The 26,764-nt window shown below is 54.3% G+C and overlaps 1 protein-coding gene across 3 annotated transcripts in view; it reads right to left on the bottom strand.

Annotated features, from left to right (window-relative positions):
- The window catches only part of KCNQ1 (potassium voltage-gated channel subfamily Q member 1), a 348,947-nt gene that overhangs the window by 171,327 nt on the left and 150,856 nt on the right, over window positions 1-26,764 (bottom strand). For all 3 annotated transcript variants that reach the window (XM_060019498.1, XM_060019497.1, XM_060019495.1), the window contains one exon: window positions 13,481-13,601. In XM_060019498.1, coding sequence (XP_059875481.1) covers window positions 13,481-13,601 — 121 coding nt within the window. The remainder of the gene's footprint in view (window positions 1-13,480; window positions 13,602-26,764) is intronic.

The raw sequence follows: 26,764 nt of genomic DNA on the forward strand, positions 1-26,764 counted from the left end.
GAGAGGCAGAGCTGGAGTGAGAGCAGGCCCTGGGCGGGCTCCCAGCGAGCCCCCCGCCCCCACCCCCCTCGATGGGAAGGGGTGCCCTCCACCCATCTGCAGATCAGCAAGGCTCTCCTAGGAAATGAAATGTTACATATGTTTTGTCATTACAGAATTTTGAGAGGAGTGATTTTTAAAGAAGTGAACCGTGCACAGCATGTTCTGACTGCTGTGTCTCACTATATCAAGTTTTTATGTAAGTTTTTTCCATTTTCAGGTAATCTCTGATTTTGATTCATGCAACAGTGACAACAGTTGATACGTTTTTCTGTTGATTTGCCTAATGTCTGTGTTCGTTTAAATATTTTCCAATGCATCTCCACATTTTAAACTCCTTTAAACTATACCTTAGACCCCATTTCACATTCATGCTTTATATCGCCGAGACTCTGCTTTGGGGAGGAGCAAATTGTCTTCCCTTCTGAAATGGCGCTGCTTGGGAACTAGTTGGGTCCCGGGTATTCTGGGGAAGTGACACAGTGTTGACCTAGGAGGGGGTCCTGATCTCTCCCCATGGGGAGAAGGAACAGAGAGGAAGTTGAGGCTGGCGACCCTCTTGGGACATGCCCACACCCACCCTCTCCAAGGGCTCTGCCCTGGACATCCACCTGGGCGTGGGGAGGCCTGGATACACCGTTGGCAGAGAAGCTGGGCGGGAAGAAGCCGGCCCAGCGCCCGCCACTGTAAGAGGAAACGAAGAGAGACAGCTCCAGTCAGCCCCAGAAGCGAGGCCTGGAAAAACTGCAGCTGGGGCGAGCACAAAGGACTTTTCAGACCCTGCAGCCAAGGTGCCCAGTGAGCTTTTTTTTTTTTTTTAAAACAGCTATTAGGGCGACGAGCCTTTCCAAAGGCCAGCAGTTGGCGAGGGTTTCCAGGAAGCTGGTCTGGCACGAGGCTGGGATTGGAGCAACTTTAACGAGTTAACTTCAGAAGGAAGGAATCATCAGGAAAGGTTTAAGGTTCAGCAAACTTTTTGAATTATTTTGCAAAAAGTTCTGGCTTTCAAATTCAAAGGCGTGTTTTGCCGTGACTGTTTTAAGCCAGAGCCTGTTTCAAAGGCAGCGCAGCCCGCACGTTTCTGATTCATTCACTCCAGGTATTCGTCTCGACTCCTCTGGACGAGCTCTGCAAGTGCTATCCAGTGCCGGGAAGTGCTGGGGTCACCTTACACGTCTCGTCAAACATTGCTCCACCCACGCGCCTCTCCCTCCGCCAGCCCCCATGGCCGTGTGCACACGCGCGCGCACACACGCGCACACCTTCCCCAAGCAGGAAGCTGCTCTTTGCCAAGAGCGAATGGAATTCAGATTTCCAGAGGGTGTCCTTGGCCTCCAGCTCCACAGCCACACGCTGAAGAAAGGTCCTAGTGTGTGTGGTGGGGACTGAGAGAGAGGGGCCTCCATCTCTGCTCACGTCTATCTCGGCCCCAAGAAAAACCCACAACTGGCTGCACTCTGCTGAGCCACACCCGGCCTCGGTCACATTCCTTCCCTTCCTGAGCCCGCACTGGGTGGCCCCAGCAAACCAGCCTCCACAGCTTCCTCCCGCCAGCGGGAGACCTAGGCCGGGCCCTTGTGGGGCAACCAGCGATTCCAAGTGAGGCGCCCGCGCCCCGGGCCTGAAGCGGTGGGAAACCACCGAGGGGCCCTCGGGGCCGGGCCTCCGGCTCGGGCCCGCGCTCACCTACGCGGGGGAGGACGGCGCTGCTTCCCCCTGCAGCACACTGTGGGGCCGGCCCTCTTCCTATCCAGCCTTTGCTCTGCTGGCTGCGGAGCTGGTGGGCCCGCTGCAAAGGCTGATGCCGCCCTTTCCCACCACAGGGTCCCTGCGTACACACCGGCAAGAAGGAGCCCCTCTCCCCCATCCAGTCTGCGCCTCCCAGGCCCTGAGGTCAGCACCCTCAGGAGTTAAACATTTACAGGCAGAGGCCAACACCAGCCCCAGTAAATGAGACAAGGCCGTGATCAGCCTCGCATGGTGGGCTGGCTGGTCACGCTCAGCTTCTCTTTGGCCTGAGTCACTGGGACCTTGCACCTGTGTGGCCAGGTGGCAACAGGCGGAGAGAGAGATATTTCTGCAGGTCGTCAGAGCCAGCGAGGACGGTGATGGGCAGGAGCTTCTGTGGCATTTCAGGGGCTCAGCGCGGGGGGGGGGGCCTGGTGCCCCGGCAGAGTGTCCACTGCTAAACAAAGGCCAAGCTCCACTCTCCTCAGACAGCGCCCTTTGTTTGCTCATGGAACTGTTTTCACAAGCCCCAGGCTCCGCGTGGCCTGCACTTCTGCCTGGGGAGAAGGCTGCAGCTCTGCAGCGTGGGCCGTGAGGCGCACGTCGGCCTTCTGGCCTTGCTCAGGGCTACGCGGAGCCTCCTGCCTGGGCTGGGGAAGGCGGCACCCTTGTCTTGGTCTTGCCCACTTGGGTCTCCTGGACAAGTACTCTTGAGCTAGCCCGAGACCAGCTTCCCTGTCCTTTCTGACCCCACATCTCAGTGTTTCTGTAGTGCCTCAGCTCCACCAGCCTCTCCTTGCAGGCGTGGGCTGCCGCAGAATTAACTGGGGGGCGCTGTCTCCCGTCCCCTGCGTGTGGGACTGGGGGGAGCACGCTGAGGAGCAGGGCCCGGCCAAGCTGACGGCCACGCGCTGCCCCCCCGGCGCTCGGTGCTCAGGAAAGTGCGCCAGCCACCCCCGGGACTGGGGTCCCTTGGCCCAGGTGATGAAGGGGACTGGCTGGGCCTGGCGTGGGGTGGAGCACAGGCCCCACTAGAGCAGACAGGCCCCTGTGGGACAGCAGAAGAGCTCAGGGTTCAGAGTTCAGAGCTGAGGGCCTAGCCCTGGCTCTGCCAGCAGCTGAGCAAGGTCCTCTCGTCTTTGGTCTCAGGTCTTTGGTTTCCCGGTCTTTCCATCTCCTGGCCTCTAAAGGGATACATCCCCCCCTCCCCACCCCCGAACCCAGGCCGTGTGGTCTGAAGAGTCCACTTCCCAGCGCCCGAGACAGGCAGGTGGGGGGCGGGGGCCCGCGAGCACAGAGCTTTTACAGGTACAGCCGCAGACGGGGGGCCACCGGGAGAGCACCTCAAGTGAGGCCCTTGGAGCCCCTGGGGATGGCCCCACCCCCTGCCGCTGCACACGCACCGGCCCGGGCTCAGGCAGGCCGGGAGCCAGTTTTCCTGAGCATTGCTCCACCCAAGGCTGCCCCATCTTATGACCCTGGCCTTGCAGCCAGGCCCCCACGAGCTCCCACCTGGAGCCCACACACCCAGCTGGGGGGTTCATGCGGCAGTTCAAAAGGAAGAGCAGAAGAAAAGCACGCAAGTGTTTCAAACTGGAAGAGGTTCAATTCAACTTAACAAACCTGGATATGAACCTAAAGAAAACACTGAAAACCAAGCCCACCTACAAAAGGCCCAAGAGAGGAGGTTAAGTAGGAAAAGAAAGGTCCCCTTGGGCCCGAGGACAGCTGCCCAATCCCGGCCAGGGAGTGGAAGACACTGGGCCCCAGTGCAGACCGAGCGGGGCCAGGAGGACTCGCCCAGAATGTGCTCAAGGACTTTCAGCTAAAGGTCCCAATGTGACCTTACCCTGAACTTTATACCCCAGATACAGAGATCAGCTAACTGAGGAGTTAGGCAGAGGACCAGCGGCTGGCTGCCTGGTGCCGCCCACCTCCTCCTCAGGGGCCTGGCTCTCTGAGGGCAGCAGTGTTCGGCCCAGAACCACAAGTGAGGCTGTGGGGAAGGATGCTGAATGTATATATATATAGTGTGTGTGTGTGTGTGTGTGTGTGTGTGTGTAGCTCTGTGCTCTGAACAGCCTTACCTACCCACCCCCCCCAATCTCCCAAATATCTTGTTGTTTTATGAAGTCACCCTGCTCTCTGCCTCAGTTTCCCCAGCAAGGCACCACAGGGCACAGCAAGGATTCTACTTTGGGTGCAGTGTAGTCTGACCTTCTGTGATGGCTCAGTTCCAAGGTCTTGGAAGACAAATCAGGTAGAGTCAAAATTACCTTTGAAAATGCCTTGAATTTCCCCTAAAAACATTCCTTCCTCGGAGCTTTATGTATCCCCTCCTGAGCTGCCCTTGTGCCAGCTGAAATGGGCGAGCTCGTGTGTGAACCCCTGGGGTGCACCTACTCTTCTCCAGGCGCTCCCTGTGCCATCGTCAGCGTGAGCCTCTCGGGCCACTGCCAGGTCAAGAGGTTACTTACTGGGAAGGTCAAAGCAACAGTAGGCTCACGGCTGGAGGTGTGAGGATGACGTGGACACCAGGGATGCCAGTCTCTGAGGCTGGACCTGGCCTCCTAGCTCCCTCTGCCTCCAGCTTTTCTTTCTCTTCCTCTTCCCTCCACGAGGACTCTAAGGTGGCAGCCGGCATTCCCACGGGCCAGCCAAACCTGACAGCCTTCTAGCCAGACCTCGGACCGCTAGCCACTCATTGCTGAGGATGTGCCTCTAAGGCGTGGCCCCTGCCCAGGACACCTGCACTGTCCCAAGAGGGCTGGTAAATCTTAAAGAATGAACGCTAGAGGGGGCGCTCTGGGGCAGCATGAGAAGCCACAGAGCTGGGTCTGCCACTGTACCCTGGGGGGCCAGGTCAGCGCTGCCCTGGAGTAGTCTGCAGGCCTGCGTGCCCCTCGCCCTCCTCACACGGCGGTGCCAGGTCCGTGGTGTGCGAAGAGACTGAACGCGAAGAATTCTCACTGGAGAAGATGGTCACAGAGTCACCCGACCAGCACACAGGCTGTCTCTGCACGGACTGTTCTCTCCTGCCCGGAGGGCCATAGAAACACTTTGGGGGCGCAGACCCAAACCAGGCTTCTTTGCCTCTGCTGGCTAGTTACCTCCCCACCCCCTGCTTGCCAGCCCTCAGGGTGCCAGTCCAGCTTCCCCATCACAGACTGGGGCTCCCCTAAAGACTGCCGCTACCTCACGGGGGACGCCGGCAAGACCCAGTCCTGTGAGTCGGGGGGCTGACTGACGAAGCGCTCGCAGGGCCCTACCGAAGACTCGGCCGGCAGCAGCGCCCCTCCCACCCCTGACGCGGGACGGGCTCAGTCGATCCTGCCAGAGGCTCACCCTCTCCTGAGCACCCGAAAGCCACCAGGTCTACGAACGCTGCTGCCACATTCGGGCTGTGCAGCCTGCGGGCCGCTCAGAACCCTAGAGGCACCGTGCGCTTCCCTTCCGTGCCAAGCACAGCACCGGGGAAGGCAGGGTTTGTGGCCTGCCCTGGTCCTCACTCTGCTTGAAGATGGGTGCCGTCCTTGGCAGGTGAGTCCGACTGCGATGAGAATAGAGGGCAGAGGCGTGGCGGGGCACCTGTGACCACCGTGGGGCATGGGCCTCTGCATTCCCCCCAAGAGGAGCACAGTGGGCGCCAGGTTTCTCCCTGCACCTCCACAGGGGCCAGAACAGCTCGTGAGCCCCTCTCCCAGGGGCGAGACGCTGTGGATTGTGGGTCTGCGTCTCTCCTCTGCCGCTAGCCCATCCTGGGGCCCGGGGCTTTGGGGCCTCCAGGTGTATCTTGTTAAATAAGGACGACACCTAACGGTGGCGCACTGTGACCTCATCTGTGTCCCACGGAAGCTTGTGACCTGGTGGTTTCAGAAGCTCTCAGGCCAAGTAAGGATGTCCCCGTGGGGCCCCTCGTCGTAAGGTGACATTTTACACTGTCTGCTGTCGGGCAGGGCACCTTCCTGAAGCAGGTGCGCAGCTGGATGCCTGACCCCGCCTTCTCAGAAGCTAACACCAGCACCGTGAGACACATCCCTCATGTCTGCAAGAGGGCACTGAGGCTCAGAGAGGTGAGGTGGCTGCCGTGGCACCCACAGGCAGGATAAAATGAGCCAGGCTGGCCAGAGTCCGCCGGTGGGCAGTGTCCCCAGGCTTGGTGAACCCATAACCAACACCAGCTAACAAGGAACAAGAAATCTCAGACAAGGGGTGCGTGATCACTGCACTGAGAACTAGGACACGGTAGGAGAAATGAAAGAAGACCTCAATAAATGAGGGACACGTCGAGACCACAGTTGCAAAGACTCAACATAGTAAAGATGTTTACTCTCCCCATAATCATCTAGAGAGCCGCCGTACCTATTAGAAGTTTTCTGTGGAAACTGGCACACGGATGGAGAGACAGGTGCCACACCAAGACAGCCAAGCAAGGCAGGAGAACTGGCTGGAGCCTGCTTGATCAGCTGTCCAGGGCTGGTATCAAACTATAGTGATGATGAAACATGGCCCTGGCAAAAAAGAAAAACTGAGGTCTGACTCATGGAAGCGAATAGAGCCATGTGTAGACAGTGAGCTGGTTTATAACGATGCTGATACGGTAGGGCAGTGGAGAAAGGACGGTCTTTTCAGTAAAGGGGGCTGAGTCAAGCTGGATATCCAGATGGGGGAAAACTGTCCCCTGACCTCAGCCTCGTACTGCAGGCAAAAATTGATGCCAGGCGGACTGTAGATCTCCGTGTGAAAGGTGAACTGTTAAAGCTTTAGAAAAAACCAGAATATCTTTATGACCTTGGAGTAGTCAGAGTTTCTTAAATAGGACACAGATAGCACTCTCCAGAAAGGAAATGTTTGATTAACTGGATCACCTTAAAATTAAGACCTTCTGTTCATCAAAAGACACCTTAAGAGAGGAAAAGGGCGACCTGCAGAGGGAGAGGTGTTGTGTATATATATATATATTCCAAATAATCTGACCAATGACTCACGTCCAGGGTAAAGACAGAACTCCTACAATCAAAAGAAAAGATAACCCAGTAGAAAGTGGGCAGCCGACGTGGGCATTTTACAAAGGACGATATCCAACTAAACAATAATCATGTAGAAAGGGGCTCAACTGTATGAGCCGTTGGCTTACTGCACATTAAAGTCACAATTTGATGCCCCCAGACACCAGTATGGCTAGAAGGGAAGTGACGGAGAATGCCCAGTGTTAGGATATAGAGCAGCCAGAATGCCCCAGTGCCACTGGTGGGAGTGGAAATGGTATATGCCTGCTTTGGGAAACCGTTAGTCAATGTTTACTAAGTCAACAAGCTCGTCCAGTGACCTGGCAGCTCCGCACCTAGGCATATACTCGCCAGAAAGCAGCCCATGTGTTCATCAGACTAGACAGAATATTGTTAGCAATAATGATAACAGCCCTGCCTTGGAAATTGTCCAAGTGGCCATCCAAGGAGAATGGATAACCGAAGTGTAGGCCGCTCACACAGCGGGGCGCCAGCCGGCAAGGAAGGAGGGCGGCACTGCTCTCTTCAGCCAGACGGCGGGGCTCCCAGGGACTCGGACAAACGGGCGCGTGCACTGTGTGAGTCTCTCGATAGAAAGTTCAAGAACGGACAAAGCCGAGTCCTGTTGCTAGAAGCCAGGACACTGGTTACCCGTGGGCATCAGTGACAGGAAGCGGGAGCCTAGGGGCTTCCCGGGAGGTTCTGCTGCCTCAGCTGGGGGCTGGTTACGTGCGTGCCAGGGGCTGAAAATGCATAAAGCAGTACACTTGAGATCTGTGTACTCATCTGCGTGTACTTCATGCTTCAAGTCGAAAACAGTGTCCTGTATGCAAGGACAATCCTTTCTAAACTTGACTTGAGAGAGGGCCAACCCAGGCCTGCAGAGGGGCTGGGTCTGCCCACAAGCACCCTCCACCCTCGGCTCAGGGGACACACGCCTCAGGCTTCCTGATCAGGCTGCCTTGGGACTCAGTCTCCCCTTCTAGGTTCAAGCAGAGCCCAAGAGGGGGCTGTGCGGTACTCCCCGACGGCGAGAAATGTCTCCACGTCAACACCCGTGCGGTCTGTGCAGTCGTTTTCCCCAGCCACTTCTAGGGTGTGGACGGTCTCTCCTCCGGCGCTACCCTAACCCTAACCCTAGCCCGGTCCACGCTAGCCTTGCTGAGGACCTGCACCACGGAGACTGCTGAGCGGGGCCTGAGAGCGCCTGGGCCGGGGGTTACGGATGGCTTCTGAGGAAGTAAGGAGCCTCCCCGCTTTCCTCTGGGCCTCCCACCCAGACGGCGGGCCCACTCCCCAGAGCAGCAGCCCCGGGAGACTGGCTGCGTCCTCCTCTCATGCTCAGATGGAGGAAGCGAGGCGCCCAGAGGTTAGGGGGCCTCCGGGGGCAGCCCGCAGCTGGGCTGGTGCAGGCTGGGAGCCAGACTGGGGGCATCCGATTCCCAGTCCCGTCTCTTTCCCACTGAGCCACTCCGCCTCGCTTTTAATTTAATTAGGAGAACATTTAATCCCCCCGTGCATTTCAGAGACGGGTTTGCGCCTGGCCGGAGCTGCGAGGCTCTGACGGGGAGCCTGTGACTCATGTAGCTTCGCACAGCCCTCCCGGGCGGGCTCCCACGGGGCTTCCTTGGCACCTCGTGCAGACAGAGGTGGTCTGGAGCGCCGAGGAAGACAGGACAGTGGTCTGGAAAGACAAACTAGCCTCATCTGTTCCCGGCAAGCCCCCTCCTTTATCCCCCTGGACACTGGCCCCAGAAAGGCCTCTCCGTCCTTTCCCACCAAAGTTTGCAGGGTGAGAAACAGAGCGAGGGGCTTGGGTGTTCGCAGAGGTGCAGTGCCTGGCGCCTCCAGGGTCCATGGGTGTGGGCCGCAGTGGGCCCTGGGTGTCTCTGAAACGTCCCAAGCAAACCTAGTCCCATCAATAGAGCTAGTACCCCTGATCCACGGAGCTGAGTGCAGGACCAAGCCTTGTGACATTTGCCCCCGTTTCCAGAAGGCATGGGGCTGGCCCTGGCCTCGCTGACAAATGCAGATTTCAGGAGACATTAGTAGTGATGTGGATGAAAGCCAGGCCACAGCGGCCTTGCTGGAGAAGAGAAACTTGAACATTTTGGCGTGAGATTCCGCAGGGTCCAGGAGAAAGTTGAAGACATGGAAATTCTAATTAACGCACACAGGGCTGGTTTTGCTCAAGGACCTCCAGGCTGTCATGTCGCAGGAGGCCTGCAAGTATATGCTCGCTGGGTGTGTGTGAGTGTGTGTGAGCCTGCTTGCTCGTGGTCACCTGGTGGGTGACCTGTAGCGCCCCAGCCTTGGCCTTGCCTTCCCTCTGCTTGCCTTCCCTAGAAGGCCCCTGGCCTGCCCTGTGCCTATCTTGGTGTACAGGGTGCTAACCGAACTCTTCCCCCTGCAGAGCGGGGCAGAGCGGTGGCTAGTTAAAAAGAGCTGAATCTCGCCCACCCGAGATGCCGTGATGAGAGATGGAGGGACCAGGGACCAACTCTCCTGGAGGGACCCTTCAGGGAAACCACAGGCTGCTGTGCTCACAGAGGGTCTGGCCACTTGAACTACCTGTCTTGGGTGTCCACGTGCAACCGGTGGGGCAGATGTGGGTGCCAGGCCACTCCTGGCTGACTGCAGCCGTGGGGAGGACTCCATAGGGATGGCCGCCGTCTCCCAAGGCTGCTGAGAGAAAGGGTTCCCAGGCCACGGCCCACACACAGCCCTGGAGCTCAGAGCCACAGGTCCCGATGCTGAGGCCAGTTCTGACCCAGCCGCCCCTGGCCCTGCACGCCAGCACCCATGCTGAGGCGCCCACAGCCCTTGCTTCATCTCCTCCTCGGGAGGTGCTGGCTGGGGGGCCCCTGTCTGCCTTGGGGTGGGAGCCATAGTCCTGGAGCTCCCTCCAGCCTGGGGCTTGAGGGGTGCCAGATAGGGAGAGGCCCAGGGGAGCCGCACATCGCCCGCTCCCCAGGAGCCGAGGATCCTGGGAGACAGGTACCCAGAAAGGAGTCCCAGGGCCCGTACTAGGGCACAGGGAGCTGGTACAGAGGGCCTCAGGGCTGAAGGAGGACGCGGCTGCCTGGCCTGTGGACGTCCTGCGCCTCCTTGAGAGGGGATGACTTGAGAGGGCCTTAGAAAGGTGAGCAGGAATCTCATGGCTGCAGAGGAGTGCCAAGGCTGTCCCCGATGGGACACCGTGTGCGAGGCACAGGGATGCACACAGGGGTGGCCCTCCCCTCGGGGGGCAGGAGCCTAGGAACTCACCCCAGCTCCCGGGGAGCAGGGCTCCGCTACGCCCCACTCCCCCAGATGCCTTGTCTCCTGCCTCACACTTGCTCCTTGGAAGCCCTGTGGTAAGACTGGGTGGGGGGTCGGGGGGGCACACATGCAGACAGCCGCCTGCTGGCCCTGCTGGCCCTGCTGGCCCTGGAAGACTATCTTCCTGAAAGGTGTGGGTGCGACTCCGGCCCGGCCACCCAGATTCGTGTGAGGGCCCTGGAGCTGCCCAGGGGCGTGCCTGTGGGGCTGGAGTGCCCGAAGCTACTGTGTCTCCCCCGCCCACTGCACCCTGGGCCCTGCTCGCCGGCAACCCCCTCGGTTACACCAGGCTGGCTTGCTGACCCCCAGTCCCCTGACCCCTCGCTCCACCGATGGCCAACAGGCCCCGGAAAGAGGAGCTTCGCCCAGCCCCAGGGACCTTCCCTAATCAAGGCTGCAGTGACCTCACCTCCCTGGGGCCCAGCGGGCGGGGAGAGCTTGAGATGGAAACAAAATGTGTCTTTATTTATGCTTTTAATTTGAATCCTGGAACCGGCCCAACATGGTAATACATTTAACATCAGTAAAATGCTGAAGAAAAATGGATCTGTTTTTCAGTAACTGCCTCCCACCCGCTCTGCCCGCTGTGAGACCCCCGCGCACACCCCCCATCCCTTGCACACACCAGGGCGTGCGCCCCTCTCTTCCCCGCATGGAGTCCGTGGGGCTGAGCTGCCCGCAGGAGCCGAGACGGGTCCCCGAGCGGCTGGAGCCGAGTTTAATGAGGGGCATCAATCACCAGGCGGGCCGTGCGGGAGGCAAAGGAATGTGGTCCCAGCATGGGCACCGAGGCCCGGCCATCCCCCTCCCCGCCCTGCCCTGCCGGCAGTCACAGCCCTAAGTAAGCATGGTGCCCGGCGGTGCCACCTCCTTCCCCAGCCATGGTGGGGTGGGGCCTCTACCCAGCCTACAGCCCTGGGGGCGCCTAGGTCTGAGGCCCCCACCGTCTCCTTCACTGTGCCTGCATCCCCCCTTTCCCCACCTGGGCTCCCCCGAGCAGTACTCTGACTACTGAGGACGTGGGCACGCAGATCCCTTGTCGTCTCAACCTTGACTCTGTCTTGACCAGACCACAGTGCCTGGAGGTGTCCTTTCGACTGCAGCCTCGGTCTTTCCACTCCCAGCCTTCACTGCAGACCCCTCCTCCTAGCACCACGCCTAGGCTCCTTCCCACCTTCCCAGCTGCCTCATCTCCAGGGTCTGTACTGGTTCACAGGTTCTGGGGCGAGGACTCTACCGGGTGAGGACTGCCTAGGCCCAACCGGCGCTGGAGGGGACCACTCCTGCTACAACCAGCGGGCCACGCCATGCGACTGCTGGACCGAGAAGGCCCACCACAGGCTCTCTGGTTGGTGATGCCCCAGGCCCACAGCAAGCAGAGAGAGCTTGGGGCCTCTGTCTTGGAGGAGCGAAGACAAGAAACGGCCAGGCTCCTCTGACGATGCAGCTACACTGGCTCGAGTTCCCTCCTGGGGCTCCCTGGGCAGGTGGGCGGCCTCCAGCCTTGGGAAACGTGGTGCACGCAGATGCCAACACACATGGACCTCGCTTCAGAAGGGGGGACCGTGAAAGGCAGCTGTGAGCTTGGCTTTGGGCCACCTCGGCCCCCAGCCTCACCACCCTCACCCTGGGCCTCTCTGCAGGGGCCTTGCAGGGCCCGGGGAGCTGGTGAAGACTGACTGCCCCGCTGGATGGATGGTGGGTGATGGCCCTGTCCACCCGGGGGGCAACTCCTTGCATGTGCATTCTGGGGGCCGGGCCACGGCTGAGAGAACAAAGGAGAGCGAGCTCTGACAGGAAGAGACCGGCCAGGAGGACAGGAAGGGGCAGGCTGAGCGGCACAGTGAGGCCTGGGTGCTGTCCACCCGCGTGAGGGCCGTGGTTCCCAGCAGGCGCCTGGCCGTCCTCGCTCTGAGCAGGCACTGCCGCCTGGGCTGCAGACACCAGCCACAAAACTGCAACTATTACCGCTTTGGCGTCCTTTGCGCCCCAGATTCGGTACAGGCCTCAGCCAGAGTGGGAAGCTGGCATTCTGCCTTGGGACGCTGACCTGCACCTGCCCCTCCCACCTGGCACCCGCCACTGCTCACGCCTCCGCCCTTGCCCATTTATCAAGTGAGCCTATCAGGTCATCTCCGGGATGGGCCCAGAGGTCAGAGCCACATTCCCAGGGGTGGCCTGGAAGCTGGCTCCGGTGCCGAGTCCACGAGGATGAATAACCCTGCTTTCCAGTGACCTGGATGGCTCCCACCGAGCCTGAGAATGCTTTCTGTGCACACCCTGCTATCGATGGGGTGCTGTCCACCTCCCTGGGGGCCTGGGGGTCTGGAAGGATGGTAGGCCATCCTGTCTGATCATGGTACCACCTTGAGACAGTCCAACCCTCCTCTCACTCTGGCTCCCCGACTCTGTCAGTCCTCTGGTTACAGAGCAGCCAGGAGGCCCTGCAGTTAGGGTCCCGATTCCTCAGTCATCTGCAAGGCAAAGGCCACACCTGGCCGGCAGCAAAGGCAGCCAGCCTGGGGCCTCACTCCCAGAGAGATGCACACGGTTCAGGACAACCTCGAGACCCTTACAGAGTCCGGAGGGCCGAAACACGCCTTAGTGACTCCGCAGAGAGAAGGAAAGAAGGCCAGCAAGTGACTCTCAGAAGGGCCGAGAGGGCCGCTCACACACCCCAGCACAGAAGGACTTCTCTGGGGAATCCCCAGTGGGGCAGTGGCCAGAACGGGCCCGCGTGTCCCACTGACCCCGCCACAGGCTGTCACCACTGGGCGCCCTAGCCGGGAGCACCGAGTCACGACGGAGGGGAACCACACCATGGCCGGGCCCCAGGGATTGGCCTGGCGATACCGCGACGGTGGGGGAGGACAGGCATGCGTCCCAGGCCAGCTGTGCCTCGGGGGCAGGCCAACTGGGAGGCGTGGAAAATCAGCCATTTCCTCCACCTGAAGGAGCCCCTGAGGACAGCAGCGGCAACTGGCAGACAGCAGTCGGCATCTGCCCCGTGGCTTTGGCCAGGGTTCCACCGGGGAAATGCGAAAAACAAAGTCGTCTCTTTTTTGGGGGGCAGGGGAGGGGGCTAGGGGAGAGAAAAACAATCTTCTCAGACGCTCGAAGCACGAAAACAAGTGGAAAATGATCAGTCTGGTTTTCCGTAAGTCAAAACAAGAGGATCATGTTCCCAGGCTCAGTGGGAAATGCCCTTGCTCTCCTCCCCGCCTGGTGCCCGGGCACTGAGGCCAGCCCCTGGTGGTCGGTGGCCCCAGGTTGCTGAGGGCAGGCAGCGAGCGGTGGGCACTGAGTGAGGAGACCTGAGCCCTGGTCCAGCACTGAGCCCCACGCCCTCCTAGCTCATCACCCCTGGGTGAGCGGACACTCACTGCGACACATGGGTGATGGGCGCCAGCAGAGTCTCCCCTTCCAGGTCCAGGTCCTCGGCAAAGCTGTTGGTTCTCGTGAAATGGGCCGTGCTCACTTCCAGCAGCGTGGGGCTCTTTTTCACTGTGGGGGAAGATGCGGGACAGCACGTTAGGCTTCCATGGAAGGCTTGATGGCAGAGGGGGCCCAGGGTTGCTCAGAGCTGAGATGCTCACCCCAAGCTGCTACCCTGGCTGTGGGGCGGACCTGTGCCCCTGGAGCCTTCCCACAGACGGGTAAGATATCTACTCGCAGGGCTGGGTGAGGAGTGCAGATGGTGTATGAAGCCTCGGCACAGAGGACTGGCGGGGGGAGGGGTCCCGATGGCCCCCACGTGCCTGAGGCCACAGTGGTCAAGGAGCAGTTGAGAGCCGATGACACCTCCTCAGAGTGAGGACTGTGCCTGGGCTGAGCTCAGGTGTCTGGGCCTCTCCCCAGGTTCACACCAGACGTTCAGGTCAAGAATAGAACACAGCTGCCAGGCACAGGTCTGCTAAGACACTGACGCTCATCGCCACGCTGTCACTGTCACGTGGCTGCATGGCTTTCGACGCATCCGTGAAGACCCAGGGTGGTAGGGCTCCTGCTCACAGAGCGTCGCAAGCCGGGGAGGAAGGGGCAGCCGCAGAGCTCCTGGCCCCTTGCGTCCGCCACCCGCACCCTGAGGGAGGCACAGGAACCGCCCCGACGGCTGGTGTTGGCATTCAGACTCCTGGGCGCACCCACAGTGAGCAGGTGCTAGTGTTCCGGGCTGACTAAGAATAATTAGCAGTCCCCTGGTTTTCAATCTGGACCTTTTTTATTTTTCCATTTAAAGTTTTTGTTGTAAAATAACGAATGACTTGTAAAAAGGGACACAGTGCAAAGACTCACGAAGGCCTTCCTTCCCCGAGGTCATCAGCGTTAACCACCAACTAGATTCCCAGCTCACCCCTCTGCTCACGAGAGCAGCTGACACCTGGAGGGACTTGCATTTATACACACGTGACGGCTCTGTTCCTGTCCCTGCAATGTGCCCATCTCATTTTTCTACAGGTATTTAGACATGGATCTAAGTCTTGTTTTAGTAATTGCGTAACAGTCCGTAGCTTAGATCTACCACAATTAACTCAACCATTCCATGTGTGACGGACATTTGGTTCCATTAGCTTTAAGCCACTACTTTAAGACGATGATGCACCCGTCCATCTTTACGAAAACCTGACATATTGAGGCAGGTGAGAGGGTGCTTCCTTGGTACGTTTAATAGGTGTGGCTGGACCGTTTTCCCAAGAAGTCGCATCAATTAGGCTCCAGCAGCAGTGTGTGCACACATGCCACCTTCTCCACATCCATGTCCGCACCGGCCTTTGCAGCCTTTGCTGGGCCCGTCATGTGTAGATGAAGACGGGCGTGGTGCCTTTCCTTCTATGCTGGATGCCCGTTGTGGCTCAGAGGCTATTTGGTTTTCCTCTTGTGGGATTATCTGTTCTTATCCTTTGCTCACTTCCGTTCGTCAATTTGTAGGAACTTTTTTCTAGGCTAGAGATCATTAACCCTTTGCATATGAGGCACGAGTATCTTCCCCAGTCTGTCTTTGGTGCTTTTACCTTAATTATGGTGGTTTTGTCACAGAACGTTTTTTATGATTTTGAAGCGATACCTATCTTTTGCTTTTTGAAAGAGAAAGGATTCCCCACCCCAAAGTAGTACAACCATCTCCTAAACATAAACGTGTGAGTGTGTGTAAATTTTAATACATTTAGCACTTACACCTCACATTGTAGGAGATCATCAACAATCAGAAAATGAAAATGTAAAGGTATTGTATGCAGTCTTACTGAAAAAACTAAAATGAAACACAAACTATAAATTCTCTTCAAGAAGACACAGGAGAAAGTCTCTGGATTTGATATCAAAAGCTCAGTCTGTGAGCAGAAAAAAATGGAAAAACTGGACTTTATCAAAATTAAAAGCATTTGCTCCGTAAAAGACACCGCGAAGGGAATGAAAAGACAAGTCACAGACTTGGAGAAAATGTTTACATGTCACGTGTCTGGTCAAGGACTTTGATCCAGAATATGTAAGGGACTGTGGCAACTTGACAAGAAAGCTAACAGCCCCGTTTTAAAAATGGATTACTAATAAGCTCATGAAAAGATGCTCAGTTCAACCAATACCAGTCGTTGTTAGGGAAATGCCAATTAAATCCACAGTGAGCTACCACTCTACCCACGTGAGGATGACAAAAACTTCTAAATGGCATCCGTTTCGGATATTTGGTAAAGAATAAGGTTAGAGCCTTACTTTTCACTTTACATTAAGGAAAGAAAAAAAAGGAAGCGAAGCCTGACAATACCACGTGCTCATGAAGATGCAGAGCAGCTAGGACGTTTACATGTTGCTGGTGAGAATGCAAAACGGTGCGGCCATGTTGGAAGAGGGTTTGGTGGTTCCTCATAAAGTTCAACATACGTTTATCTTGTGGCGCGTTGGTCCCTGTCCCGGTTATTTACCCAAGTGAACTGAAGTTGTACATTCAGAGAAACCTGTACATAAGTGTGTATCGCAGTCTTGCTTACAGCCGCCCCAACCAGGAAACAACTAAGATGCGCTTCAGCAGGTGAACGGATAAACTGTGGTACGTCCATACAACGGAATTCCATCCAGCCCTCAAAGACGGGAACTAACGGTTCACGCGTGCCACGACACAGCTGAGTCGCAAATGCATCGTGCTAAGCAGTGAAGGAAGCCAGATGCAAAAGGCTACATATTACATGATTCCATTTATAGGACATTCTGGAAAAGGCAAAACTACAGGGACATAAAACAGATCAATGGCTGCTAGCGTTTAGAGGAGGGGGAGCACTTGACTTCAAAAGAGTTGCACAATGGAATTTTTCGGGCTATGGAACTTCTCTGTATGATGTGGTGGTGGTAGGTACATGACTCCAGGCATTCGTCAAAACCCATAGAACTGTGCGTCTCCAAGAGTAAATTTTACTATACGCAACCCCCCGCTCCCCGCCAAGTAAGCCTGTTGGAGGATCCAGGATGGAAAGCATACTGTCACGAGTGAATTCTGTATTACGAATACGTAACACAGCACTAAAAGGAGAGGGGAAGAAGGAGCTGGCCCGTGAAGCCTTGGGAAACAATCTTCCGATTGGATATGTTTAAAGCAAAAAAACCCCGAACTGTCATAAACACAGTATTCTAGTTGGTAAGTTTGTTTCTCATAGGGGTACTACAGGTACACTTGAGTTAAATAAGTAAATAATTATAGATACTGGGAGCCAGGATTCTCAATGTCAGAAAAAAAGTAACAAACAGAGTTAGGGGGTGGTGAACGAACCCTGTGGTCAGAAATATCAGTATGAACTTACATTTAGTTTAAAATAGACACAAATAAGTACGGATGTACGTGCACACTTGGGTCATTCACATACATACATTTCCTAGCTCTGTCCGCTGAGAGGCCCTAGAAGCAGTGACTAACTGTGGAGCAATGAGCACCTAGTGCCCAGATCCTGGTTTTGAAATCCCATTCTCCAGTAAAAGGAACCAGGGCTCTCTGATAGAATGGTGATTCTAGGGCTAGGGCAGGGGAAATATAAGATAAGCCTGAAGTATTGTCTAGTGTTAGAAAGGAAAGAAATGCGCAAAAATAAATAAATGAGAAGGATGAGGGCATATCAAATGGACACAGGAACTAACCCAAAAGAACTCTCAATCCAGTGACCAAAGCTAGAACAATTTGAGCAACAAAATAAATAACATTAAAAATATTATACAGAATCCTATCAAACATTTAGAGAAGAGCTGACACCCATCCTTCTCAAACTCTTCCAAAATATAGCAGAGGGAGGAACACTCCCAAACTCATTCTACTCATTCTCATTCTATGAGGCCACCATCACCCTGATACCAAAACCAGACAAAGATGTCACAGAAAAAACTACAGGCCAATATCACTGGTGAACATAGATGCAAAAATCCTCAACAAAATACTAGCAAACAGAATCCAACAGCACATTAAAAGGACCATACACCATGATCAAGTAGGGTTTATCCCAGGAATGCAAGGATTCTTCAATATATGCAAATCAATCAATGTGATACACCATATTAACAAATTGAAGGAGAAAAACCATAGGATCGTCTCAACAGATGAAAAAGCTTTCGACAAAATTCAACACCCATTTATGGCAAAAAACCCTCCAGAAAGTAGGCACAGAGGGAACTTTCCTCAACATAAAAAAGGCCATATATGACAATCCCACAGCCAACATCATTCTCGGTGGTGAAAAACTGAAACCATTTCCTCTAAGATCAGGAACAAGACAAGGTTGCCCACTCTCACCACTATTATTCAACATAGTTTTGGAAGTTTTAGCCACAGTAATCAGAGAAGAAACAGAAATAAAAGGAATCCAAGTCGGAAAAGAAGTAAAATTGTCACTGTTTGCAGATGACATGATACTATACATAGAGAATCCTAAAGATGCCACCAGAAAACTACTAGACCTAGTCAATGAAGCTGGTCAAGTAGCAGGATACAAAATTAATGCACAGAAATCTCTTGCATTCCTATACACTAATGACGGAAAATCTGAAAGAGAAATTAAGGAAACACTCCCATTTGCCACTGCAACAAAAAGAATAAAATACCTAGGAATAAACCTACCAAGGAGACAAAAGACCTCTATGCAGAAAACTGTAAGACACTGATGAAAGAAATTAAAGATGATACAAACAGATGGAGAGCTATACCATGTTCTTGGATTGGAAGACTCAACATTGTGAAAATGACTATACTACCCAAAGCAATCTACAGATTCAATGCAATCCCTATCAAACTACCAATGGCATTTTCCACAGAACTAGAACAAAAAATTTCACAATTTGTATGGAAACACAAAATACCCCAAATAGCCAAAGCAATCTTGAGAAAGGAAAACAGAGCTGGAGGAATCAGGCGCCCTGACTTCAGACTATACTACAAAGCTACAGTAATCAAGACAGTATGGTACTGGCACAAAAACAGAAATACAGATCAATGGAACAGGATAGAAAGCCCAGAGATAAACCCATGCACCTACGGTCACCTTGTTTTTGATAAAGGAGGCAAGAATGTACAATGGAGAAAAGACAGCCTCTTCAGTAAGTGGTGCTGGGAAAACTGGACAGCTACATGTAAAAGAATGAAATTAGAACACTCCCTAAAACCATACACAAAAGTAAACTGAAAATGGATTAAAGACCTAGATGTAAGGCCAGACACTATAAAATTCTTAGAGGAAAACATAGGAAGAACACTCTATGACATAAATCACAGGAAGATCCTTTTTGACCCACCTCCTGGAGAAATGGAAATAAAAACAAAAATAAGTGGGACCTAATGAAACTTAAAAGCTTTTGCACAGCAAAGGAAACCACAAACAAGACGAAAAGACAACCCTCAGAATGGGAGAAAATATTTGCAAACAAAGCAACTGACAAAGAATTAATCTCCAAAATATACAAGCAGCTCATGCAGCTCAGTAACAAAAAAACAAACAACCCAATCCAAAATGGGCAGAAGACCTAAATAGACATTTCCCCAAAGAAGATATACAGATTGCCAACAAACACATGAAAGGATGCTCAACATCACTAATCATTAGAGAAATGCAAATGAAAACTACAATGAGGTATCACCTCACCCCAGTCAGAATGGCCATCATCAAAAAATCTACAAACGGTAAGTGCTGGAGAGGGTGTGGAGAAAAGGGAACCCTCTTGCACTGTTGGTGGGAATGTAAATTGATACAGCCACTATGGAGAACAGTATGGAGGTTCCTTAAAAAACTAAAAACAGAACCACCATATGACCCCGCAATCCCACTCCTGGGCATATACCCTGAGAAAACCACAATTCAAAAAGAGTCATGTACCACAACGTTCACTGCAGCTCTGTTTACAATAGCCAGGGCGTGGAAGCAATGTAAGTGTCCATCAACAGATGAATGGATAAAGAAGATGTGGCACATATATACAATGGAACATTACGCAGCCATAAAAAGAAACGAAATTGAGCTATTTGTAGTGAGGTGGATGGACCTAGAGACTGTCATACAGAGTGAAGTAAGTCAGAAAGAGAAAAACAAATACCGTATGCTAACACATATATATGGAATCTAAAAAAAAAAAAAAAAGGTTCTGAAGAACCTAGGGGCAGGACAGGAACAAAGACGCAGACATAGAGAATGGACTTGAGGACACGGGGAGGGGGAAGGGTAAGCTGGGACGCAGTGAGAGAGTGGCATGGACATGTATACGCTACCAAACGTAAAACAGGTGGCTAGTGGGAAGCAGCCACATAGCACAGGGAGATCAGCTCGGTGCTTTGTGTCCACCTGGAGGGGTGGGATAGGGAGTGTGGGAGGGAGAGGCAAGAGGGAGGGGATATGGGGATATATGTGTATGTTTAGCTGATTCACTTTGTTATTACAGCAGAACCTAACACACCACTGTGAAGCTATTATGCTCCAAAGAAGATGTTATAAGAAAAAGACTTCAACAGGAAAAGAAAAAAAATATTATACAAAATAATAGTATTAGATTATAGCTCAAAAAAATAAATATTCCTGAGTCCATACCAATATAAATCACCAGATAATTGGAAGAGAGGGATAAATCTTCCTTATAGAAGAATTCCAGATAATAAATGCAGAAAGACTGAGGGAAAAAACCACCATTAGAACACCACAGTGATATTTGCTACAGGCAAGATCCAGGGACGAATGCTAAAATTAGTAGGTGAAACTTTAAGGAGAAACTTCAAAGTATCTCCTCTCAAATATTTATTCATTGCCGTGGTGGTTTTAACATATGTTCACCAACGCTTTGATATTCTCTCATGCGGGAGGTAGACTGTAACTCCCCTCTCCTTGGGCGTGGGCAGGACTTGGTGACCCCCTTTCTCATGACTAGACTGGAAAGGGAAAAATACTAAATAAGGCTGGCTGACACCACCTTAACCAAGTGGGTCAAGGTTAACACTACCAGTGACAAACCATGTTGATGTCATGTACCCTGATATGGTGCAATGAGAAAAGCACCTCACTTCTGTGGCATTCTTCCCCCCAAACCCGTAACACCAGTCTAATCCTGAGAAAATAGTGACAAACCCAAACCGAGGGACACTGACACCTGACTAGTATTCCTCAAAAGTGTCAAGGTCGGGGCTTCCCTGGCGGCGCAGTGCTTGGGAGTCCGCCTGCCGATGCAGGGGACGCGGGTTCGTGCCCCGGTCTGGGAGGATCCCACATGCCGCGGAGCGGCTGTGCCCGTGAGCCATGGCCGCTGAGCCTGCGCGTCCGGAGCCTGTGCTCCGCAACGGGAGAGGCCACAACAGTGAGAGGCCCGGGTACCGCAAAAAAAAAAATAAAAAAAGTGTCAAGGTCATGAGGAACAAGGAGGGACCAAGATTTGTCTTCATGGATCAGAGGAGACTAAGCAGACCTGACTAAATGCAATGATGGATCCTGGGACAGAAAAAGGACATTAGTAGTTAAACTGGGAAAGTCCAGATAAATTAGCTAAACTGTAGCTTAACTACTAGTGCTGCCGAGTGTTCATTTCTTGGTGTTGCTAACTGTACCATGGTTTTATAAGATGCTAACATTAGGGGAAGCTGGTGAGAGTACAAAAAAAGCTGTACTATTTTTGTCTCTTCTGTAAAAAGAAAAAAAAAAAAAGCCTGTACACAGGAGTACAAAAAATGTTTAGTACATAATTAAGGACATACAAGAACTCTAAGGAGAAATTATAAGACCTTAACAAGCAACATTCAAGAAGACATAAATAATGGAGAAATAGCTTTTGTTCCATTGACTAGAAAACTCAATAGTGAAAAGATTCTCCCCAAATCTTAATAAAAATCCCACGGTTTCTGTGTTGGAACCTTGGCAAGCTGATTCTAAAATTGCTCTGGAAGTGCAAAAAGCCAAGAATCAACAAAATTCTTGAACAGCAACAAGGTAGGAGAACTTGCTCTACCAGACATCGGTACCTCTTACAAAGTAGCAGTCATTAAGGTGGTGTGGTGCTAATGCAGAAAGAGACAAACAGCCCAAGGGGACAGGGTTGACGGTCCAGAAACAGCCCCCACACATCTGGACGCTTGCTGTGTATAAGAGGTGGCCCGCACATAGTGGGAGGAGGAAGTTCAGGGAGAGCTGGCTGTCCACGTGGGAAGAAGGTTGACTTGGACCCTTACCTCACACCATACATCAACATTTCATTCTTGGCATTCCAGGCAATTGAAGGCTAATGGAGAGAAGTAAAACTATAAAGACTTTCTGACTGAATCTAAAAGAATATATTCATGACCTCGGGGTTCGGAAGGATTTTCTAAAATGTAAGCAGTAACCGTAAAGGAAAAGACTGATTAATTTAACTCCATTAAAACGGAGTCCTGATCATCAAACAACACATCTAAGAGTAAAAAGGCAACCACAGAAGAAGAGTACCCACAAAATGTAAAGAATTCCTGCAAATCAATAAGACCGATGTTAGCAACTTAATGCAAAAGGGGGCAACAGACAGACGAGCACATCGCAGGAGAGGACTCCAAGTGGCTGACGAACATGTGGAAAGGTGTTGTCCCTGACTAGCAATCAGAGAGATGTAAATAGACTCAGGGAGCTCGCAGCCCATGGGGGCGAGGGCCGACTTCCAGCAGGAAACCGCACAGACATTACTTAGTCACACCCTGGAGAAGGGCTCCGAGGGAAGGGCTGTTTGCCCGTGACATTCTCGGAGAGCACAGGAAAGTGACGGGTAAGTCTTGAAGAATGCGTGTGCATTCAAAGGCTCTCAGGTCTGGGACCTGGCGGGAACGTTTACAGCCCCCGTTTTAGAGACTCGGGGCTGAGATTCAAGTACCCTGGGTTATATTATTCAGTCGTCAAGTGACAGAGCTAGACCTTCATCCAGGACTCGAATGTTCTTTCAAAAAAAAAAAAAAGGGGAAGGAAAAACGAGCACAAATACATATTTCTACGTCTGCATCACTTGTATACAGAAGGAAGGAACAGCAGAGCAGTGGCTGGAAAGTGGGACTGCTTTCCAAACATCCGAGATGACAGGGGTGAGCCACCTGACCCCTGACAAAGGCCCAGCCCTGGTGTTTTAGGAAATTAAAGTGTGCACATCAGTTGGCTGCTGGGAGCGGGTGGGGCCTGCACCTGCCAGAGAAGAATGTGTGATGTTTGGTTTCGTCCTGAGAACAGCACAGAGGGTCCCCGCAGCGAGGGGCAAAGGCAGGGGCTCCACAGGTTGGTTTCTCCAAGTCAACAGGAACGGCACTGCTCTGCCCAGCTTCTGTGTCAGAGACTGTGGGCTATATGCCTCCCCCACCGCAGGCAGGCAGCAGTCAAGGCTGCAGACCCTCCCCGTTACCCGGCTGCAGTCACAGCCTGGTCAGGCCCCTCCCTGCAAGAAGGTACAGGGGGTGTGGCAGGGGCTGGGGGGGGGGGTAGATGTGAATCCTTGGCAGACACAGTGGCACGCTGCCCCTTCAGGCAAAGCTCTGTGCTAAGTGCTGTGTCCCAAGAGACCTGGCTTGTCATCCCCAACTTCAAGGAGACTGAGATGGGCGTTTTACAAAGATGCGCAAAAACCCACGGCCCTGGCCTCGCAAGTGCAGAGCGGGCCGAGCCCGTGGTGGACTCATCGGGGCAACTCATCTGGACACCAGGCCCCGAGGAGGGCACCGGAGCTACGCTAGGTGAGCCATCTGGAGTGCCAGGCCTTGGGAAAAAGAGCACTGCGTCCTGGCGACAACGAAGGCACACTTTCCTAAGACAATCCCAGTTGTCAATGCTTTAATTCCTTGGCTGCCTTTGCCTTGTCAAGGCCAGAATCTGGGCCTAAGTTTTCAGGGCAGAACAAAACAATTTTGTTTTCTAGGAAAATGGGAGGTCTGGGATGGCGAACGCGGCCTCTGGCGTGGCGACTACCACAGCTGGAGACGTCGGCTGCCAAGGCTCACCCTCTCTCCAGAGAACAGGAACCAAACAGCGCAGCGTTTTTCCTTCCAGCCAGTGGCCCTGCTTAACAGGGTGATTTGAAAATATGGGCACAGAAAAAAGACTGGAAGGAAACTGATCGAAATATTAACCGTTCGTCTTTAAGTGAAGAGACTGGATGATTTCCATCTCCTTCCCTATTGCGTTCTATCTCGGACGGTACTTTCTCAGGTCAGGAAACGGTGTTTTGTGGAAGTCTCCCACATCTGGGCCTTGCCCCGGCCCACGGCCCTGCACGTCTCGTCCTGGAGGGACGTCAGAGTACGTCGGAGCACGCTCTGTCCTTCCACCTGGCCTGGAACCGCCCGCGTGCCTGAACAGAGCCCTCTCCGACCACGAACATCCCCAAAACCTGCTCCCAGGAGCACCTGGTCTCACTTCTTTCGACTCTCCGTCGAGCCCCTGCCCCCTGCCTATTCCAGCAAGTCCAGCTTATCCCCAACACTGGGACACACTTGGCTTCCACGAGATGCATGAAGGGAATTCCCATTTCCCCATCTGCTGCTTCAGTCATGACCTCATTTCGTTGTCACAGCAGCTCTGTGGGATGGCAGCTTTGATTCCCATCTCTAGACAAGCAAACAGGTTAAAAAGGCTAAAAACTCACGCTCTGGGTCACACAGACTAGGCCGGGACTTCAGCACCAAGTCAAACTTGCTGTAAGGCCCCAGCCCCTCCCCACTGCCCTCTGCCCCCAGGAGAGTCCCCTCTGGTGTCCGGGTCTTCACCTAGCCCTCCCGCTGGTGACTGATGAAAATCCTGCCTGATCTCCCAGGTGTAACCCTGGGAGAGCTTCACAAAGCTTCCCAAGGCTCTAGAGACCGTCCCCTCCTCTGGCTGGGTGCAGGGCTATGTGTGCCCGGACCGCAGGTCCGTGCATGTTCCCTGGCACGGGGACCTCGCCTTCCACCTCCCCCGTATCCCTCCGGGGCCTGGCACAGGCGTGTTCCCCAAGCCAGCTCTCTCCACAGGGATGAACAGAAGCTGCCCCTGTCCTTCCCAAGTCAAAGCCCCTTCCCACCCACCCGCCTGGCCCCCACCCCCTCTTGGCGGATTTGCCAAAGCCCTGCAGATCCTGCACTGTGAACGAGAACCCCCTCCCCAGGGCATCCGGACAGCTGCAGCCAGACCCTGCGTGACATTGCTGAGCCTCGGCCCCAGGCCCGTGGCAGCTGCCCATGCCCGGCTCACAGACCGCGAGCCAGCACCGCCGCGTCGCCACCTGTGTCTCCACTCAGCGGCGAGAAGTAAGGGACACGGACAGAAAGTGTAAAAGCCATTCCCACGACAGCTGCCAGGAACGGGGCGAAGAGGGGAGTGAAAACGCACACGCACAGCCGGCACCGGTTCCGCTCGGGGAAATACCTTGCTCGAGTGGACACCTGTTGTTTGTGCCTCCAGCAGCGAGGCCTGGCCTCTGGGAACAGCTTCTCGAAGCTTCCTTGGGGGGCTGCCCTTTCCCTCCTCCCAAGGCTGCAGGATCCAGGTACTCGCTGGCCATCCCCAGAGAGGGCCTGTGGCCCAGGCCTTGGCCTGCAGAGGCACAAAGGCAGGGCTGAGGGCGGCTGATCGCCCTGCTGGGACCCATGAGAGCCTGGCCCCAGACGCTGGCACACACGATGGGGAAAGAGGTGGCCTCTTTCTGCTGGGTTTGCTAAGCTGGTGGCCATCTTGCCCCCTTCAGAAAGTGGCTGCCTGAGGACACAGCCGTCCCAGGGGGCAATGGGAGAGGGAGGGGGAGAGGAGAGGGAACAAGGCGGGTGGGCGGAGAGCACAAAAGGGGGAGAGTGAGAGCAGCAAACGGGATCATCGCAGCCCCGGGGTCCAGCTGTGTCTGAAACAGCTGGGTCCAGTCCTGGGAGCCAAAAAATGTCCCTTTTGTGCTTCAGCTCGATTGAGTTGGGGTTCCATCATTTGTTACCAAGAGAATCTTCGAGAATGCGTGTGGCAAACTTGGGGGTGAGGCGTGAGCCCCAGGGGATGGGTCTGAGGAGTCAGAGTCACACGAGAGCTGTTACTCGCACGTCCCGCACGGTGCCTTGGGGGGTACGGGACAAAAGCTGGCGGGAGGAAGCTACCTCTGTGACGGCCCAGGGAGCTCTCAGAAAGCGGCTCCCTAAAGCTGGAGGCTGGCTCTCTACTGCTGTGGTGCTGCTGTAAGGTTGCCGAAAGCAAACTGTGGAACGTGCTGGGTCTCACGTCCACTCAAGGGCACGCAGCGTGGGTTGGACACGAGCACGGCGGTGATGTGGGCAGAGTCAAAGGTGACCCCGGGAATCCTGACCCACCCTGGGGAGGACGCCGGGCTTCCTGCGCTCCCAGGGGTGAGGGCACCGGGGACCCTTGCCCCCAGCGCTGCCCCTCACCACAGGGCTCGCAGGCCTCGGCACACACAGATCTGAGAGGGAACGGAAATGGTTCTGCGGGACCAAGGGCGGGGTCCAAAGAGCGGGGGCGCTGAGGGAGACAGGCAGCAACCGAGCCAGGACAGGGTCAACCCCGAGTGAGTACAGGAAACGGAAGGGGAGCCACGCAGCCACCCACACGACTCGGTCGACCCTCCGGGGTCTCCATGCTCCGGGAAGTCACCGTCCAGGTTTCCTAAGACACAGTTCCAGGGGACGGTTCCCGGCAGCTAGAGCAGCCCCGGGAAACGTTAATATACAATGGAATCTGGGTTAAGCAGTGTCTTCTCCAAGAGTTGAGCTCACAGGACATTCCCAAGAAACCTCTGGAGAGGTGGGGAGGAAAGTTTCTGGAGGTCTTTGGATGAAGAAAACAAAAAAAAATGGCCTTGATTTTCAAGGCGAAATTACAGAGGAAGAAAAAAATGTTTTTAATCTAATTAAGAGCGATCTTTTCACCTTCATCACAACACCGCGGAAATGTGCCAGTTCTTAACTTCACACAATAATCAAAGCAATTAGTGAGGGAGAAGCCTTGGAAACCGGTGCAGATGTTCTCAGAATGTTTAATGGGGAAATGAGTTGCAGGCCTCGTTCTCAGTATCCGGCTCCAGGCCCTGGCTACCAAATCCAGACATCTGCTTGGGCCCCACCCCCAGGCCCCGAGGGCGCGGGCTTGAGAAACACAGGTCCCTTCCCAGGCCGCCTCCCAGCCAGGCCAGATCCGGGGCCGAGAGGCTCCCCATGGCTCCCCAAGCCGGAGCCTGGACACAGTCAGAGCCACCCC

The sequence above is a fragment of the Delphinus delphis genome, chromosome 8 (assembly GCF_949987515.2).
Source record: "Delphinus delphis chromosome 8, mDelDel1.2, whole genome shotgun sequence".
Lineage (NCBI taxonomy): Eukaryota > Metazoa > Chordata > Mammalia > Artiodactyla > Delphinidae > Delphinus > Delphinus delphis.